Here is an 18,461-nt window from a genome sequence, read left to right as displayed (position 1 = left end):
CATACATTAAGCTATTTTTTTATCAGGGGAGTGACTGGAGCTCTTATCAAAGAGAAGCCCAGTTCCTCTCCCTGGCACCTGTGTACTGGGGCTCTGACCTGCCCTTCCCCAAGCCTTTAGTGGCTGAATTGGAACAGGGAAGTCAGCTTTCTGCCCTAACAAGCAATTCCTTCTTTAGGATCCTTGGAAATAATCTTTACTGACGGTGCTGTTGGTTTGGTTTTCCCTTCTTGCTTTTGTACTGTTCTCATGGTGTGCTTTTGCTTGTTGCATATGTCTCCTATCACTGCAGCCAGAGGATTTGCCACGTCTCATCTGGTGCCTCGTTATTTATCTGCTGTATGGCATGATTCAAATGAGGGAAATTATTTAGAACTGTTATTCTGGAAGGCTCTGGCTGAAATGGTTTCTGTGCCTCTCCAGCAGGTCTGTGAAGATGAAACCCCAACAGCTGACCTTCACTGTCAGTGGAGAGGGGCACGTGCCTCAGGTGACAGTCGAGTGCCCGGGCCTTCGGAGTAAGAGAGGAACCCCTGTGCTGCGCTTCAGGAGGCTCCTGCTGGGGGATTCACAGACACTCCCCCTGGTCCTTCGTAACAATGGCACCGTACCCACCCAGGTAAGGACCTGCTTGGGGAATGCTCTGGGCTGGGAACAAGTGCTTGTCCTGTGGAGGAAAGGTCCCAAAAAATGTGATTTTCTGTCCAGTCTTTCCTTGTCAGTTGAACACAAGACAAGAAAGGTGGTGGGGTGTTTTTCCCCCGTCTCCCAGCTCACATTTTGTTCTCATGTGGGTGTGGGTGACGTCCCAGTTCCATGAGATTGCATTTGATACTGGTTGACTCCATTTTAATTAAACTTAGTTGTGGTTTCGTTACATTCTGCTTGTGACTGACTGTCCTGTTTGGCTCTATGGCAGTTCTATCCATATGCTTCTGAACAACCTTTTTTCCCTGTGTGACTTCACGTAACCTTTGTGCTGGGTGCTGTGTTTGAGGTGGGGAGGTGGTCTGGGTTCCCCGTGCTGGACCAGCGGCCGTACGGGCTCAACCCCCGTGCCAGCCTCTCCTCACACCAATGTCATTGTGCTCCGTGTTCCCTTTTCTCAGTTTACAGTTCATATCCTGGATGACAAGGGAGTTTTCTTCCTGAAAAGCACGCAGTCCGCACTCCGTGCCTTCCACACTGCAGACATGGAAAAGGACTCCACTGGAAAAGGTAAATTCATTAACTGTGCAGCGTGATCATTCACAGAGGGAAAAGGTGTGCCCCGTTCTTGGCTTGTCTAAGCAGCAGCCACATGTTGGACATAGTTTCTTTCCTTGGTCTCTCTGTCCCCCGAGCTTTTCTTGTGGACTCCTTGCAGGGTTTCCTCCTAGCAAGTTGTAGGAAGTTTTTCTGTTCTTCGAGACACGGTGGGTTGAGCTGTGGGGGACTATCACCACCTCAGTGGACTGGCTGAGGTCTTTGCTGCGTGTGGGAAGGTACCAGCCTGAAGGGAGGCAGCCCTTGAGCACACAAGCCAGCCAGCAGAAGCCAAAACCGCTCCTTGGCTCAGCCTTCTGTATGGCAGGAGCTGGCTGGAAGCAGATGGAATGAGGGCTGAGCGTTAACCTGAGGTTAAGCCGCTTAAGTGGTGATATGTGTGATGGTGGCATAGTCTTGTGAACACAGGAAGAGGGTCTGGAACCACTGGTGGGAGAACCTGTGCTTAGAAGCAACTGATTCCAACCTCTTATTCCTCGTATACCCCAGGGAAATATTTCCTCTGTACAGCTCTATCACTTAACTCTGATTCCCATTGCCGTGCAGCCAAGAAGCCTTACCTGCTCCTGGAACACGGGCAATCAGCAGAGTTTGACGTGTTTTTCAAACCCACCCTGGCCCAACGTCTGAAAGGGAAGATCCGTGTGCCAGTGTCAGGCAACAGTGAGATCGACATAGAGCTGGTGGGTGAAGGCCACAATGATGACTTCACCCTTGATAACCTCCCTGGACTAGCAGAAGACAGCCAGGGGAGCAATGCTGAGGGCAATCTGGAGGACGACATCATTGAGGGTAAGAGAGGAGAGGCTGCCAAGGTAGAGCGAGGAAGAGGAAAATGTCTGGTCATGCGTGTCCTCTCTCTAGCCAGGGCTGGGCTGTCACCCACTGGACTTGGGGGCCTGTGAGCTTGCCAGCCATGCACACAGAGCAGTGTGTGCTGTGCTGCTTGTCGCTGGGCACAGGCACAGCCACGGGCTTGGGGACCTCCCAGAGGGAGGGAGGGAGGCTTGGAGGAAGGAAGAGCTGAACATACACGTGTCTCTTAAAGTGAGGGGGGTGGATGGACATCACTGCATGCTGAGGTCTCTTGCTCTTCTTCTTCACAGCTGTCAGAGCGAATCACATAAAGTTTGGGGAGTGTGCAGTCGGGGAGCTCTACGACAAGACCTTCACAGTCACCAACCGCAGCAAGGAGGAGGTGATGCGGTTTGAGTGGCTGCTGGCAGATGCCCCGTTCCAGTTCTCCCCCAAGGTGAGCTGGGACAGCCCTGCCTTTCTCAGTGGCTCAGGCCCTTTCCTGGTGTTCCTGGGAGCTGGCAGGGAGTCACCACATACCAGTGAGAGCCCGTTCCAGTGCCATGCAGGAGATGCAATCCCTGTCTTTGCTGGGGCAGGGCTGTCAGCCCAGCAGAAAAGGCTCCGCGTTCTGGGAGGTGGCACCTTCTGTTCATATTTTGCTCTGTCAAATCTCACATAAATCCTTACTGAGGTGCTGATTCCAAGCACAGCTGCTCGCCATATCAGTCCCTTTTGCTGTCAGTGCTGCCCTTGCCAGTGATTCCAGTTTGGTCTTGACTCTCTGGTTCTCCCTAGGTGGGACACCTCCAGCCTGGCTGTGCCAAGAATATCAGAGTGACCTTGAAATCCAAGGTCCCGGTCACCGTCAAAAGGCACTCTGTGAACTGTAAGGTGGCCAAGATCAAATACCAGCTGCCACCAGAGGAGGTTTGCGACTGGGATGACAGAATGTGCACTGAGAAGTGGGAGGATACCACCGAGAGACTCCCAGGAGCCCGCTGGCCTTTGAAGCAGAGGGTAAGAAGCACAGCAGCAAAAGCTCACCGAGCTGCTGCAAAAGGACCTGCCGACAGCAGCAGAGCACCAGCGCTGCTGGCAGAGCAGCTCCTGCCTCCCCTGGGCATTGGCTCCAGCCGGGAGGTTCACCAGCAGTGCCTTTTGGGGAGAGGCGGATGCGCAGTGAGCGGGTGGGCTCACACCACAGGGGGAAGCCTTTGGGCAAGAGACCTTTATCCACACGCAAACTGCCGGTCTGTGCCACGAGCCGAGTGTTGCAGCCCGTGTTGAGTGGGAGGTCACGTTTGATTTTATCCCATTTGACAGTCTCTTCATCTGATTTGGTGCCTTGTCACCCACAAGGAGTTAATTCCACTGCATTCTGTCTCTTGTTCCGAAGGGGAGAGCAGCACAAGTGCTCTTGTGCATACACCAGTGAGCTCTGAGCTCTGCCTACACCGACACCAGAGATTTTGGTTGTGGCCTCTGTATTGTGGGGGATATCTCATTATGGAGCAGCCCAGGCCCTGTGTGATAGTACGCAGGAGTCTGGAGAAGCATCATCTCCAGAAAGTCTTGCTTTTTCTGTCATTATTGCCAAACACACTTATCTTGGTGAAGGTTCTTTCTGAGTTTCTAAATCATTGTGAGTCCTGTAAACCCAACTTCCCCATCAGGGCATCAGCAGTTGGAGACTTTCCCAGTGAGATCATTCACATCCCAAAATGCCCACAGCCAGCTCCCACCCCACATGTACCATCTGGAGAGCACTTTCTCCTAAGACAAGAAGGAAAAAGTTCTTTCTAGGACTAGTCAGTCTTGGGCTTCTCCATCCACAGGGCTCCAGCAGGGGAACTTAATCCTAATGTCGAGACCTGCTGGATTTATAGGGGACCGGGGAAAAGGTCAGAGGCTCTCCAGGGTTGAAGCACAGGGACTGACAGCTGACCATAGTCCCCAGGGGTGTATTAATAGCCGTGGTGGTGACTGCTTTGATCAGTGGGTAGAAACCAATGCCATAGTACACCAGTCCAATTTTGTCATCTTTCCAGGGAAATAAACCTGAATGTCCTTTCTATGCGGCCAAGTTTGGAGGCCCAAAGGTTTCCCTGCTCAGCCTGGCTTTCTGGGCTCTGCTCAGTGATTCTTCCCTCCTCTGCCTGCAGGTGGTCAAGGCAGTCCCGGAACCACCTCACACCATCGTGGAGAGGAGCAGCCACGAGGTCGAGCTTGTCCTCAGTGCTCAGGTTGACTACGCCGAGTTCAAACTGGACACGGTCGAGGTTCAACTGAAGCAGACTGAGCTCTTCCAGACAGAGATAAGCACGTGAGTGCTGGGCACCGTGTTGGCCCTTTCCTCCTAAACTTCCAGACTTTGAAATACTTTGTTTGGGCCACCCAGGGCAGCAATTCTGAACGTGGCAGAGTTGCCTGGGGAAGGTGGTACCAGGAGCCCACCAGACAGTGTTACTTTAGTACTTGCTTTTTATTCCTCCTCCTTGTTTTTCAGTTTCCAGATGTCCAATACAGGGAATGTAGCCCTGAAATACTGCTGGGTGGAGACTCTGGAGGAGGAAATACCATCAAAGAGTTCTGGGAGGCCGTTCTCGTCCACTCAGACACGTAAGTGTTTGGCTCTGGGTGGTGCCTGGGCCATTTCAGTTGGTAGCTGAGGGCCTGGGGAGAAGACCCTGCCACTTCACCCCAAAATATTAATTGCTTTTTCATCCCTGTCCACTTCCCAGCTGCAGCTGGAGAGTTTTCTCCTTCCCCCCTGTCTGCCTTTTAGCCCCTCCTGTTCTTGCTCTGCCACTTGTGCTCTGCACAGGAGCTGACCTGGGCTCCAGGGACAGCCATGTGCTGGGTCAGGACTGGGAAGGGGGGCATCAGGGCACCTCTTTGGGAAGTCTCTGAGACTGGGAAGAACAAGGGTGGAACAAGTGAGCTGCCCTGCAGCCGCTGTCTGGATGCAGTTCCCCACTCCAGGGCAAATGCAAAGTCACTGTCTAAAACCAAGCCTCCTGCCCCGGCACAGGAGTGTGTGCTGCAGGCAGAGACCCTGCTCCCAGCTGCTCTGTCTCCTGCTGAAAGTACTTGGCCAGAGGCACTCCAAGTGCATTCCAGCTCTCTTCTATCCACCTGCAGCAGGAGGCAGAGTTGTTGGGAACAAAGGATTTTATCTTTGAAAGATGTCTTCTTTCCTCCTGCAGGTGATTTCTTGTCCTCTACTGCTGAGGATCTCTGGGAAGGGAATCGTGCAAGGCTGGTGCAGCAGGCATTGCTGCTCGAGTCAACTCAGCCCCAGCCAACTCACCCCCAGCCAAGTCTGCGCCTTTCAAAGCAGCTGTGCCGCTCTTCGAAGGGCCTTAGCTCCTCCCTGGAATTCTCTCCAATTCTCGTCAAGGACCCACCACTGTTCTCCATCGAGCCCCACTGCGGTACCATCCCTGCTGGCCAGAATCAGATTTTCCGTGTGAAATTCTTCCCGACGCGTGTGGGGGAATTTAAGGCCGAAATGCTGTGCAGGTAGGAAATGTCCATGTGCTTTCCAATCCATGCTCCTGGTGGGTATCACAGGACGGGCCATTGGGTGCACCCTCCCTGCTCAAGCAGGGTCATCCCAGAGCACATGGCACAGGATTGTGTCCAGAGGGTTCTGGAATACCTGCAGTGAGGGAGACTCCACACCCTCTCTGGACAACCTGTCACCTGCACAGGAAAGAAGTTCTTCCCCATGTTCAGGTGGAACGTGTTTTGCATCAGGTTCTGCCCATTGCCTCTTGTCCTGTTGATGGGCAGCACCAAGCAGAGCCTCTGACACTCTCCCTTCAGTCCCTCTGACTGGGGTGGGTGAGCGTGCAGCCCTGGCGACAGCCAGCCCCAGAGAGGCAGCAGGAACACACAGCATACAGGAGCACAGAGAGATGATCATCTGGCCAAGGCTAGATGTCTGTGGAGATGTCTGTGGATCTGTGTGGAGACAATGGGAAAAGACACTGTATGAAACACTAAGCTCCTGCCCTGCTTCAAAATCTGGAATGGGAGATCCAGAACGGCTGTCAAGGGGCCAGCCAGTCCCTAGCTATGCTTCCTTATGGGGCAAGCACAACCTCCTTCTCCACCTGGAACCCCGTGTGCTGCAGTTGGTCCCCAGGCCCATAACTGGTTGTGATTCTGCCCTTCCACCTCTGCTGCCTCCATGGCAGGCAGTGCAGTTCTGTTTCATTTGCTGCTCGCTACTTACCTGGAGAGAGGATGTGACACTGTGTGCTCTGTGAGGAGACAGGCGAGTGGCTGGCTGGCTGGAAATGTTCATCTGGCTAATACCAGTCCCTTTCTTCCTAGACTTCTTAATCTGAAGCCATCTCAGGAGAGCCCACGGGTGTTTGTGATGGGGAAAGGCTGTTTGCCAAAGGCTGATCTGAAACGCTCTACATCACTGCAAAAAGGTGAAACCCAGAGCAGCAAACCCAAGAAGAAGGTGCAGCAGTCAGCAAAACTAGAGTGACACCATTTGTGTCATGGCTTCTCCTGCTCGTGGTTTCCCAGCCTTCAGCAGAGACCTCCCCAGCTACTCTTCAAGCCCCAACACCCATCTCTACCTCATCTGTGTACTACCTAATAAACTGTGTCTCAACGCACAAGTTTTCTCACTGTTACTCTTCCAGTTCTCTCCCACCTCCCCGGGAGGGGAGTGAGCAGGTGTCCGTGTGGTGCTTGGTTGGGAGCTGGGGCTCAGCCATCTCCAGGAAAGCAGCTGTGATCAGACATCACCCCCATTGCTCCACAGGCTGCTCTGCTCTCTTAGGAATTCCCATTCCTTGGCCTTTGTGTCATGGGTGGGGTAGGGAAGTGTCCCTTTGGTCACACCAGGAACTCTGCACGACTAATGTGGGAGCAGCACTGACTGTACCAAGAACTCCAGTTGCTTGGCTAAAGGCTGGGGTGAGCATCTGCAGCTGCTGCAGAAGCAGGCATTTCATCAGCAAATGTGCAGCTGACACCAAGCTGGGGGTGTGCTGATGTGCTGGAAGGCAGGAGGGCTCTGCAGAGGGACCTGGCCAAGCTGGATCCATGGGCTGATTGCAAGGGGATGAGGGTCAAGCAGGCCAAGGGCCGGGTCCTGCCCTTTGGCCACAAGAAGCCCCGTCAGCCCCCCGGGCTGGGGCCAGAGTGGCTGGAGAGCAGGCAGGCAGAAAGGGAGCTGGGAGTGGGGATGGACAGGAAGCTGAAGAGGAGGCAGAGTGTGGCCAGGTGGCCAAGAGGGCCAATGGATGGTGGCCTGTGTGAGGAAGAGTGTGGCAGCAGGAGCAGGGAAGGGATTGTTGGGCTGGACTGAGCGCTGGTGAGGCCACCCCTGGAGTGCTCTGCTCTGGGCCCCTGAGTTGAGGAAGGCCCTGGAGGGGCTGGAGCAGGAACAGAGAAGAGCAGCGAGGCTGGGGAAGGGAGTGGAGCACAAGTGGTGTGAGGAGAGGCTGAGGGAGCTGGGGGTGTTGAGGCTGGAGAAGAGGAGGCTCAGGGGAGACCTCCTGACTCTCTGCAAGTCCCTGCCAGGAGGGTGTAGCCAGGTGGGGGTGGGGCTGTTCTGCCAGGAAGCAGCAGTAGGACAAGAGGGCTGGGTCTTGAGCTGTGCCGGGGAGGTTTAGGTTGGATATTAGGAAGGAATTTTTTCGGGAGAGAGTAATCAGGCCTTGGAATGGGCTGGGCAGGGAGGAGGTGGAGTCAGCGTCCCTGGAGGTGTTGAAGGTGAGAGTGGATGTGGCATCAGTGCCATGGTCTGGGAAGCACGGCGGGGTTGGATCCAGGGTGGGACTCAATGATCTCGGAGGTCTTTTCCAACCTGGCTGATTCTGTGATTCTCTGATTGCCATTCCTATGGCAGCACATGCTTGAGGCTCCATCCCCAGGGTGATAGAGATGTCTGTCCATATCTATCTCCAAGGTTAGTCTGTAAATGTGTGGTGTTAGAAAAGCAGGCCAAGTTCTGGGATGGTTGTAGAAGGAGAAGGAAGCCCAGAGGCCAGTGCAAGCAGGCAGCCCTCAGCTTGCACATCATGTCCCCTCCCTGCAGGTTCCTGTCCTTGAGAGGAGGCCCAGAGATGACACTGAGAATAAGTGCAAGGCAGAGGTGCTGCTGAGGAAGGAGAGCCCCGTGGTGGGGAAGAGACAAAGCTGGGAGTGCCCATCCCCGAGAAGGTTCTGTCTCCATCCCCTGTGTGCCAGGTGAGCTGGGGCTTTGCTGCAGAGCTGCGGGCGCTGATTTGAGCAGCTCCAAGTGCTGAGATGGTGGGCACCCAGGAACACCAACTGTGCCTGGCCACGGAGCCTGCAAGGAGGAGCAGAGACAGCCCTGGCAGTGTGGGGGGCCAGGTTGTCCCTGTGCCTTCCCCTGCAGGCCCTGGCTGTCCCTGCTGGGCCCCTGTCCATCCCCATCATGTCCCTGCCCGTCCCCCCGGGCTGAGCTCCCCCCAGGAAGTGCCGTGGAGCTGAAGCTGCTGCCATCCCCCCCCTGCAGCCGCTGCCCCAGCCAAGGGAGCAGCAAAGGCAGGGCCAGGAGCAGAGGCAGCAGCAGGGGAGCCCTGGGGGGGCCGGGAAGCTCTTGTGTGGGGCAGGAAAGAGGCGCTGGGCACGAGGCCGGGGCTGTGCTGAGCAGGCCCAGCCCTCACATCCCCCCAGCCAACGCTGGCTGCCCGGGGGGCACGGGAGGGACCCCCAGCCCGTGTGCCCCACACTGAGCTGGCAGAGAGAGAGCCAAGGGACAGGGCCACGGGCAGGGCCACGGGGGAGGGACAGGCAGGGCCATTGCAGGGCCACGGTGAGGGCACAGCCTGTGGCAGCAGAGCTGCCCAGGGCCGGGGGCAGCCAGGGCTGTTGGGACCAGCCAGTGCTGGGGCCGAGCAGAGCACGAGGCCTCTTGCAGAGCCCTGGAGCAGCCTCCCACTTGCCAGCCCCGCCCTGGTGGGGTGACACTGTCCCCTCCCTACAGAACACTCCCCCTGAAATCTTTGGGGGGGCCTTTTGTGTCTATTCCTGGTTCCTGATTCCTGCTGGGGACCTGAGGGAGCCTCTGCAATCCCATCCATGGGGCACAATCTCCTCTCCAGAGCTTGACTCAGTGCAGACTTTGCCAGGGAATCTGTGCTGGCAGCCCGAGTATGTCCTGACCCCCCATGCTCCCCCCAGAATATTTGGGACGAGTTCCCCCTTCCCAGGCATGCACAGGATGGGGGGGCAGTTGTTTTCCTGCTTTTCCTGTTCCTACTCAGCCCTGGGTGGCTCCTGGGGGTGGACAGGAGGTGTTTTCTGAGGGTGCCGGGCTAGGTTGGGGGCAGAGCCCCAGCGGTGGGTGGGGGATGCGGGTCCCCCCCATGGTGGGGGTTGGTGTTGCTGGGTCAGGCCCCGCCGGCTCCATTGTCAGCCCAGTGCCGGCGGGGGGGACACAGTGGGTTTGGGGCCCCTCCAGGATGTGGAGCCCGGGAGCTGCCAAGTGTGGAGGGCGGAGCGGGGCTATGCCAGAGCTGGGGGACCCCCGGCAGCCTGGAGGGGGGAGCACGGAGAGGGAGGAGCCCCGAGACCCCCGGGAGCCTGAAACGGGGGGCATGGAGAAGGGGAAGCCTGGACAGTGGGGACCCCTGGGATCCCCGGGACAATGAAGTGGAAAACCTGGAGAGAGGGAATATCCGGGAATGTGGCACCCTGAAGGCGAGAGTCAGAGCAGAAGGGACCCTTGAGACCCAACACTCCCAAGTATCCCTAAGTGGGACCCCAAGCATCCCAGACAGGGGAGACTCTCTGAACCCCAGAGGGGAGAGACCAGAGAGGGGGAATTTCTGGGAGAGATTTTTTGGGCTAATCTTCATATTTTAGAGTATATTTTAGCTGAATCCCAACTTTTTGCAGTTTGTGGGGACAAGGGTTTTCTTGCTATTTCTGAGGTTTTTTCCTGAATCACTGTGGTTTGGGTTTTTCTGGGCTGAATCTTGGTGTTTTGGAGGTTTTTGTGGTCACGGGATGCCCGATGAGTTCTAGAGATGGACTTGGGCAGGAGGAACCCCCAAGCCAACGCGCTCAGCCCTTGTTTCCCCCCATCAGGATTTGTCCTTCCCAAAGCTTGGGTGGATGGAGGAGGAGGCTGCGAGGAAGAGGAAGATGCCTTGGGCCCCCCAGGTAGGTGAGGAGGCAGTCAGTGTCCCTTTGGGCGGGTGTTGTGCTGGCTCTGTCAGCCGAGCATGGCCCCGGCTGCAGGACAACCCCGCTGGCGCCGCCGTCCTGCCGGGGCCGGAGTTGGGGGGATGTCCTTGGCCTTCCCTGTGGGCCGGAGGCAAATCCCCTGCCTGTCCTTCTTGCTTCCTGCCCCAGGCCCCGAGCTGAGGACGGAGAGCCCGGAGGACAAATCCCCCCTTGAGACCCTGGTGGGAGAGGCCGTTTTGAAGGGCTCCCTGGCGCAGGAAGGCAGCGGGGAGGAAAAGGGCCGGAGATCCCCCCGCAGGAGGGGCTCCAAAGCCAGTCCCCTTTCCCAGGGGCAGGTTCTTCCAACAGAACCTTTCTGGAGGTGTGTGGAGATTCCTGCCATGGCTGGGGACCCCCCAAGGTCACTCCTGGAGGTTGAGAGCAGAGATCTCCCCACCAGCGTTGGTCTGGGGGAGTTCCATCCACCTCTAATTAAGAATTATTGCTTTTGTTTCAGCTTTAGTAGAATTGCATCAATAATTACTTTAGTGTAGAGCACTGTCCTATCTTATCCTGTACTCCTGGTAGTTTTAGTGTTTCTATTGTGCAGTAAATAATTCTGATGAAAATCTGTGGCCTGATCATTTGTAACCCTAAATAATTCATTTCTATCAAGAGATCAGATTTGCCATCATTAAAACCTGGGGGACTAAAGTGGTTCAGTCACACCTCTGTAATTCCTCTAAACTGAAAGTGTTGGCATGATCCAATGGTGAGATTGGATCTAGCAGCCCCCAGCACCCCACAGGAAGTTGGGAGCTCAGGGGAGCCACCCCCCTTTCCCAGTCCCCCTGTGCCCCAAGATCCCCATGTGTAGCAGGGGTCCTTGTATAACAAGGAATGAAAGACGCTCCTCGTGCGGTGGTGTGGTCAAAGAGAACTTTATTCAAAATTCCCACTCTTAAATCCCTGTATACCATGTGACTTCTTCAGCCAATAGAGTTATATGTGACTGCGCATGTCCCCTCGGGCCCCTCGCCCTGGCACATCCCCTGTGCATCCAGACATGCCTCCCACACATCCCCTCTCTCGAATATTTAAAAGAAGTCACAAAAAACAGTGCAAAAAACAGTGCAAACAACCAGAACATTGTAAACTACCAAGTTTCGCAGCGACCCAGCGCATTGCTTCGCTTAGCTTCTTAACTCTAACATAAACCTTTTAAAACCTTATATTCCTATAGGGTAGTGCAACTTGGATAACTATTTTATTAACTTGGGGCCTTTAGCCCAACTGTGTGTAAACTATAACCTTTATTAATCTGAGGGGTTTTTTTATAACTGGGGATTTCAAACTTTATTCAAGAAACAGGGTAAGCATATCAAAACTCAATTCTTTCAAAGTGACCTTGTGGTGTAGGTAATGTGGTTTTGTGAGGTATTCTGTGTTTTTATGTTTTCCAGTCACACAATTCTCTTATTCATTCACTCAACTCACACACGACGGCCGTCATCATTCACGCACAAACATACACACACCAATATTTGCAGTTTGCTTGTCACCACATTGGTCATTAACATAAACTGAAACATAACATAATTGTTTTTAAACTCCTGAGTTATCTGGTTCCTGCAGCTGTGATTGTGTATCCAAATAGGGCTTTACACACCTGGAGGGGATCCACTTCAGTTCTTTTCCTGTTGCCACACAAGCGTAACCTCTCCCCCAAGTCATAAGATCTAAAGGTCCTGTCCACTGTCCCGAAATCAAATCTTTTACCATGACTAGCGGCCTGGGAGAGGCAAACGCCTGAGATTTGTGCTGCTTCTCATATCTGCTTCTTTCAGTACTGTCACAATTTAAAAAATTGATAACATATGTGGCTTTCCACAAACGTTCTTGCGGACTACATAGCTTCTCCCCCCCTCTTTGTTTTATTAGCATCTCTTTCAGTGTGCGGTGTGCCCTTTCTACAATTGCTTGTCCCGTAGGTGAGTGTGGAATTCCTGTAATATGTGAAATTCCCCATTGTGATAGGAAGTTCCTTACCTTTTCAGAGACGTATGCTGGTCCATTATCACTTTTAATTTGTTTTGGAGTGCCAAGGGTAGCAAAACAGTTTAGCCAGTGTCTTATTACATCCTTGGCTTTCTCACCTGTGTGTGCTGTAGCAGTGATGTACTGTGAATGTGTGTCTACAGTTACATGTACGTATTTCAAGGGGCCAAATTCTGGGATGTGTGTAATATCTGATTACCATATTTCATTGGATACTAACCCTCTGGGGTTAACACCTTCCTGAGATGGCATAGGGGTGATTTTTTGACAGTCTGGACAAGACAATATGATATCTCGGACCTGATTGATAGTAATTTTGAATTGTCTCTTTAGAGAGCGTGCATTCTGGTGAAAAAATGAATGGGACAATTTTGCTTGCTCAAGGGTCCTCGGTACTGTGTTGAACATTGCTGCTTTGTCAGCTTCCCGGTTCCCTTCAGCTATTGGTCCTGGCATGTCAGTGTGAGACCTGATGTGCATTATATAGAAATCAAACCTTCTGTGATTGACAAGGAACCAAATAGAACGCATTTCAAACAACAAATGAGGGTTAGAAACATCCCGAAGAAATGAACATTCTAGACGTGAAACTAACCCTGCAGCATAACAAGAATCAGTGACAATATTAACAGGTTGTTCAGAAAACTTTTCCAAGGCGATACGAATAGCAGCCAGTTCCAGAACCTGCACAGAGCATTGGTTCATGGTCTGTACTTTTTCTTCCCATTGTCCTGTATCAGGATTCACCCAAGTCACTGCAGCTTTCTGTGATCGTCCAGATGCATCTGTAAAAACTGTGAGGCCTTTTACTGGCTCACTTCTGCATCTAGTCGTGGTTCTTAAAGGCAAATTACCGATTTCTGCCCAAAGTTTGTGCTTAGGGAGATTAACTGAAATGTTACCATCAAAACCTGCTAAGGCAGCTTGGAACTCGGCGTCCTCAGCCAGCATCCAAGCTAAATTGTCCTTCGTGGCTGGAATGTAGATGACCGCTGGATCCCTTCCATCCAGTTCCTGTAATCGAGCTCTGCCTTTAATAACAAGCTTAGCAAACATTTCATTAATTGTCCATACAGTTTTATGTGGAGTGTGGGGCAGAAATAGCCATTCTAGAACCAGCAGTGGGTCCTTTTCAGTCTGGTCCCACTGAAACAAGACTGCAAATGGCTGGTACCTGCTGGGAACTAAGGCCAGGCAGATTTGCAGTTCAGGATCTCTCCTTCTGCTCTGCCTAGATTCTATTGCCTTGGCACAAATGTCCAACGCCTGTTTTGCCTCTGCTGTCAGAGACCTGTTAGACGTCAGATCAGAGTCCCCCTTTAGTAACACAAAGAGAGGGTGTAGCTCCTCTGTGGTTAAGCCTAGAATAGGCCTTAACCAATTAATAGCTCCCAGGAGTTTTTGCAACTCATTTAAGGTTAAAGTGTCCTTTACCTCGAGCTGCAGTGGCTGTGGGGAAATCTGTTGCTGCGTGATCCTCCATCCAAGATAGGTCCAGGGCTGCGATCGCTGGATTTTCTCTGCTGCAACCTGCAAGCCTGCTTCTTGGACAGCATCAGTCAAGGCAGTAACAACAATTTGCAGTTCATTTTCTGTGACCATGCTTATTAAAACATCATCCATGTATTGATATATTATTGCAGAGGGGAAACACTTTCTAATGGGTTGAATAGCATTTGCAACTACTGTTTGGCATATGGTTGGACTGTTCTTCATCCCTTGAGGGAGAACAACCCAGTGATACCTTTGCATAGGCTGTGAGTTGTTTAATGCTGGAATGGAAAATGCAAACCTTGGGGCATCCTCGGGGTGCAGGAATATGGTAAAAAAGCAATCCTTTAAATCAATTATTGTCAGAGGTCAGTTCGCTGGGAGCATAGCAGGTGAGGGTAATCCTGGTTGCAATGCCCCCATAGACTCAATGACTGCGTTTACTGCTCTGAGATCCTGAATCATCCTCCATTTGCCAGATTTTTTGGGAATGCAAAATACAGGAGTGTTCCAGGGACTATTTGTTGACACAATGTGTCGGTGGACAGAAATTGTGTGAACAATTTCAGTTGCATTTCTGAGACCTTCACCTTGGCATGGCTGGGTGCAGAGAGTGAAAAAATACTGCGCCACTAATATGGCTGCAGGCCTTGTGCCAAGGTGAAGGAGGAGTTGTTCTGGCAGGAAAACAAGTTTTATGGACACCTGCTGATATCCAATTAGTACTGTACACCACAGTATGTTTTCCTTCTGTATCCAATGTAACCTGGGGAAGAATCACATGTCTGTGTGTCACAGGCAGCATATAAGCTGTCTGTCCTCTAATAAAGCGGACATTTTTGCCAATCATATTGATTTGTGTGCATTTCTCTCTGACCCCCTCCGCCGTTATCTGGCGCCCGAACAGGGAGTCCTACTTCGTCGAGTTCTGCAGGGACGTAAGGCAGGAGGAGTTGAGGGAAGCGGTCGTGGGAGGTGATGCTGTCCCTGGCATCACGGAACAAAGCCATGCGCATGGTACAGAGGAATCTCACCCTGGCCCGGTGAGTCGACCGAGGGAGAGAGCATGGGGCCCGCGGCATCCAAAGGGGATGAGGCCGCGGAAACGCTCCTCCGATATATAATCTCTCTAGGAGAGCCCGTTTCTGATGAAACCGCCCCTAAGGGGTTGATGGCATGGGTGAGAGCGAGGACTCTACTTCCCGCTGCTCGAACCGCCTTTCAGGTGTCCACAAGGGACGCTATAAAGGAATTGTTTTGGGACGAGATCTCTCCGGGGTCAGGAGCCCCTAGAAAGTATACTGTGCTTTGGCGTCTGGCAGTTGGGTCGCTACAAGAGTTAAGTTCTGAGCGACGGGAACTCATAAAGGTTCGAACAGCTCTGTCGGGAGATGGCGGGACTGCAGCAAGTCCCCGCCCCGGTCGGTCCGCTGTAGGGGAGATCCCCGTGCTCGCGACTGCGAAGTTGCGAATGCTAGGACCCTTAACAGCAGCGGGATCACCTCCCTTTAGCACCGTGCATGTAGCGACAGGACGTGTAGGGGCTGCAGGAACATCACTAGCGGCGGAGAATGAAGCTGGAGCCGTGCCCGCGGCACCGCTCTCTCCTGTGGCTGCGCGGTCAGCAGTGTCGCTCCTCACTGTGCCTGCTACTGCGCATGTGTCAACTGGACCGACACTGCTGGGAGCCTCCGCGTCCCTAGATGGCGCTGCACCGCTGGCGCCTGAAGCCACCACGAAACCCGGAAGAAAGCCACTGAATCGCTGCCATGGCAACGGACGCTGTTTTCGGAAAAAAAAAAAAAACACAAAAAAAACCCCAAAAAAACCAAAAACAAAACCAACACAAACAACCACACCGTTCCCAGGTATGGTACATATGAAAGAAAGTAGCAGCTATTGTGCCTTGCATTAGAAGATGGTATATTAGCACAACGAGCAACACCGAAAAAGTGCCACTTCTCGTTGACAGGAGAGGCAGGCTAGAGAACTGCCTTTCCGTATTTTTTGTTAACTCTCGTGTTAATTGTGTTGTGTGTCCAATGTTGTTGTGAGCTCACTGTATTGTTAACGGTACCGTGCTTGTGTGTGTGTGGAGAAGCGGCCATACGTTTGTCAGTAACTTAAAACCCAGAGGTGAGAGTCCGGGAGAATTTCCTCCCGTTAGAGTGTCTCGGGTACACATAACAGCATGAAAATTCCTCTTTAGGATTACTCAAACAGCTGCCAGAGTCCGGCGTGCGGGCGCTGAGGCCGCGCGCCAGGGCTGGGAGCTGCGCGCTGGGGCTGCCGCTGCGCCGGGCTCGGCCGTGGGGGAGGCGGCACTGGCAGCCACGGCAAAAGGCAGCAGGGGCACCTCGGCGGCAAAGGCAACGCCGACAGCTACTTCTGCAGAGCCAGTCAGACTTCTGCGGGCATCCCCGGGAGCTGCACGGCGCGTGGAGAGGCCCGGGGAACAGCAGCTCGGCGGTGACTGGTTTGCGGGGGAGTTGCCCCGCAGAATCCAGGCATGTCGGTAATTGAGAACAGAAAGCAGAATCTCTCTCTTTAGTCCTTCTACTCAGTTGTGGATAACTTAAAATTAAAAGATTGTGTTTTACTAAAAGTTAGCATGCAAGAAATTTTAAGAGTTTCCCAGAGAATGAATCTTTATATAAAAACTTTAGTGAATTGCCTTGTTTGTAGTTACATTTTACCCCTGTAAAGACCTTCTGCCCAAATTTCGTGTTCAGTCTTAGCAGGAGGAGACATAAGGTTCACACAATAGAGATCATTTGTTGCTTAGCAACTGGGTGGGACTCAAACCACCTCCAGCAGTTTCTCAGAACTAGGGAGAGAGTAGAACTTATACACCAAAAACTACAAATCTGCAAATAAGATAAATGGAAAGCTAGCAGGCTGAGGATTTCCTTAATTCTTAGGTAAAACATCTCTCTATCTTCCTGTTATAAACTGAGAAGTTATTGTGACAGTGGAAATCACATCTTTAGAATTGTATTTAAAAAGGTTTACTCAGCTGATTTTAACATTTGGATGTTTAGTTTACATTCCTGTCTGATATTATTTCTTTTCCTTGGTCAAGCTTAGTGAATTCATTATTTTTTCCTTTTTTTTTTCTTCTGTGTTTATGACAGAGTTGCAACTTTGAGTTCCATTTCATGTGCTGTTTAAGCAATTGTTAATATTCTATTTATAACATAGCAGCAAGTACATTTTTTTTCAGATTTTAATATATATCTTCTGTCGTGGATTCGTACAGTATGTACAGAGCAGTTTGGTCAAACGAAACGTATTATATGTTTTTAAATGTTTTATAACTGCTGATATAGCATACAGCCTAATTGCTTTTATAAAAACACTACTCAGGCACACACTATGCTGTGAAGTTTGACTTATCTCTCTTGGCACTGATGTTATGTCAACAGTTATACTACATGAATTTCAGATTATTTTTAAAATAACCTAACAAGATGCAAAATGCATGTGTTTACTTTATACTGATAAAAGAGCAGATTGCTAAATTACACTTTTCCGAAACTATTGATGAGTGAATTAGAACTTTTTATGCCCATTTGATTTATAAAGCAGAAATGTCTGGAGACCACATGATAATCTGTCAGGAAATCAGTAGAGATTGCAATAAAGCTGAGTTACTAGAGTCAGGTTGAATTTAGTAAAATTTTTCTAGTTTGCCTCCCAATAAAACGATCTCAAAGCTAGATTTAGTTAGCTTTACATTCGGGAAATTAATTAAAACCTGTGAGTGATTTAGGATTTTAATATAACGGGTGTGTTTTTTACCTGTTCTGTGCTGTTGTTCCACAATCATGGAGTTACATGTTCTTAGAACTAGTTATTTGTCTTCCTTTGTGCTGCTTATGTTGTGAATTTTGTTCTCTTACCAAAATTTCATAGATAAAAGAACTAAAAATACGAGCAGATGATGTAGATCACATCTAAGGAACCGGTTGCAAGCTGGAATCTGGCCTTCTATATCCTTCTGAACTGCACATGTAGCTTAAGGCTGAGTATTAAACAGAATGATCAAACAGTATTTTTTCACTGTCATAGACTTAAATGCGAACTTTTTCAAAAGATGAGCTTGACAATGACTATAATAACTTGATGGCACAATTAAGTGTGACAGATTCAGGCAGGGGAAGTGCATCTGTCAGTGCATCTACTGCTGAATCTTCTATGGGACTTGCTCATAATATGACCTCAACACGGACATCTGCAATAAAACACATCCAATTTGGAAACCGTGGGCAGCTTTTGCCACTACAAAAAATACCAACACGTTGTGATGGAGGTTTCTTTCTCAGTGACTTAGCAAATAAGAACTGCTCTCTAGTAAGCAGCTATGAGTTTCAGACACTGGCTGGACATGGAGCAGAATCAACTGTTACAGAATGTCTCCTCAGGTCTGGGGAGAGTAATTTGAAAACTATGTAAGAAACAGATTATGGACAAATATCTGCAGAAGACATAACAACAGAGACAGAATTTTTCCTCACAGGAGACAACATATTGATGTCACCCTTTAGCTGTTGCTGTCAGTGCAAGTTACAGCCAATCTGCAGCACCAGTAGAGATGTCTGAAAAAGAGATAATCTGTATGGAAACAAGCACAGATAGTTTGGCAGAGGTTATGCCAGAGGTGCTTTCATTCGTATCTCACA

The 18,461-nt window shown here is 51.2% G+C and overlaps 1 protein-coding gene and 1 long non-coding RNA gene across 3 annotated transcripts in view; one reads left to right on the top strand and one right to left on the bottom strand.

Annotated features, from left to right (window-relative positions):
- The window catches only part of LOC135406163 (uncharacterized), a 396,593-nt gene that overhangs the window by 292,888 nt on the left and 85,244 nt on the right, over positions 1-18,461 (bottom strand). The window lies entirely within an intron of this gene.
- On the top strand, positions 419-6,704 carry LOC135406016 (hydrocephalus-inducing protein homolog). The gene is made up of 9 exons (XM_064640538.1): positions 419-619; positions 1,110-1,218; positions 1,813-2,058; positions 2,373-2,518; positions 2,860-3,081; positions 4,227-4,387; positions 4,571-4,683; positions 5,271-5,586; positions 6,406-6,704. Exons 1-9 carry the CDS (start codon positions 437-439, stop codon positions 6,566-6,568), a joined length of 1,659 nt encoding a protein of 552 aa, XP_064496608.1. The 5' UTR covers positions 419-436; the 3' UTR covers positions 6,569-6,704.

Source organism: Pseudopipra pipra, chromosome W, assembly GCF_036250125.1.
Source record: "Pseudopipra pipra isolate bDixPip1 chromosome W, bDixPip1.hap1, whole genome shotgun sequence".
NCBI lineage: Eukaryota > Metazoa > Chordata > Aves > Passeriformes > Pipridae > Pseudopipra > Pseudopipra pipra.
This window is presented reverse-complemented; position numbering and strand designations above follow the sequence as displayed.

What these genes read in the sequence shown, in the direction of transcription:
- LOC135406016 (XM_064640538.1), top strand. Translation starts at nt 437, where the DNA reads ATGAAACCCCAACAGCTGACCTTCACTGTCAGTGGAGAGGGGCACGTG. An exon ending in ATGGCACCGTACCCACCCAG is followed by an intron (nt 620 to 1,109) that starts GTAAGGACCTGC and finishes CCCTTTTCTCAG; the next exon opens with TTTACAGTTCATATCCTGGA. An exon ending in AAGGCCGAAATGCTGTGCAG is followed by an intron (nt 5,587 to 6,405) that starts GTAGGAAATGTC and finishes CTTTCTTCCTAG; the next exon opens with ACTTCTTAATCTGAAGCCAT.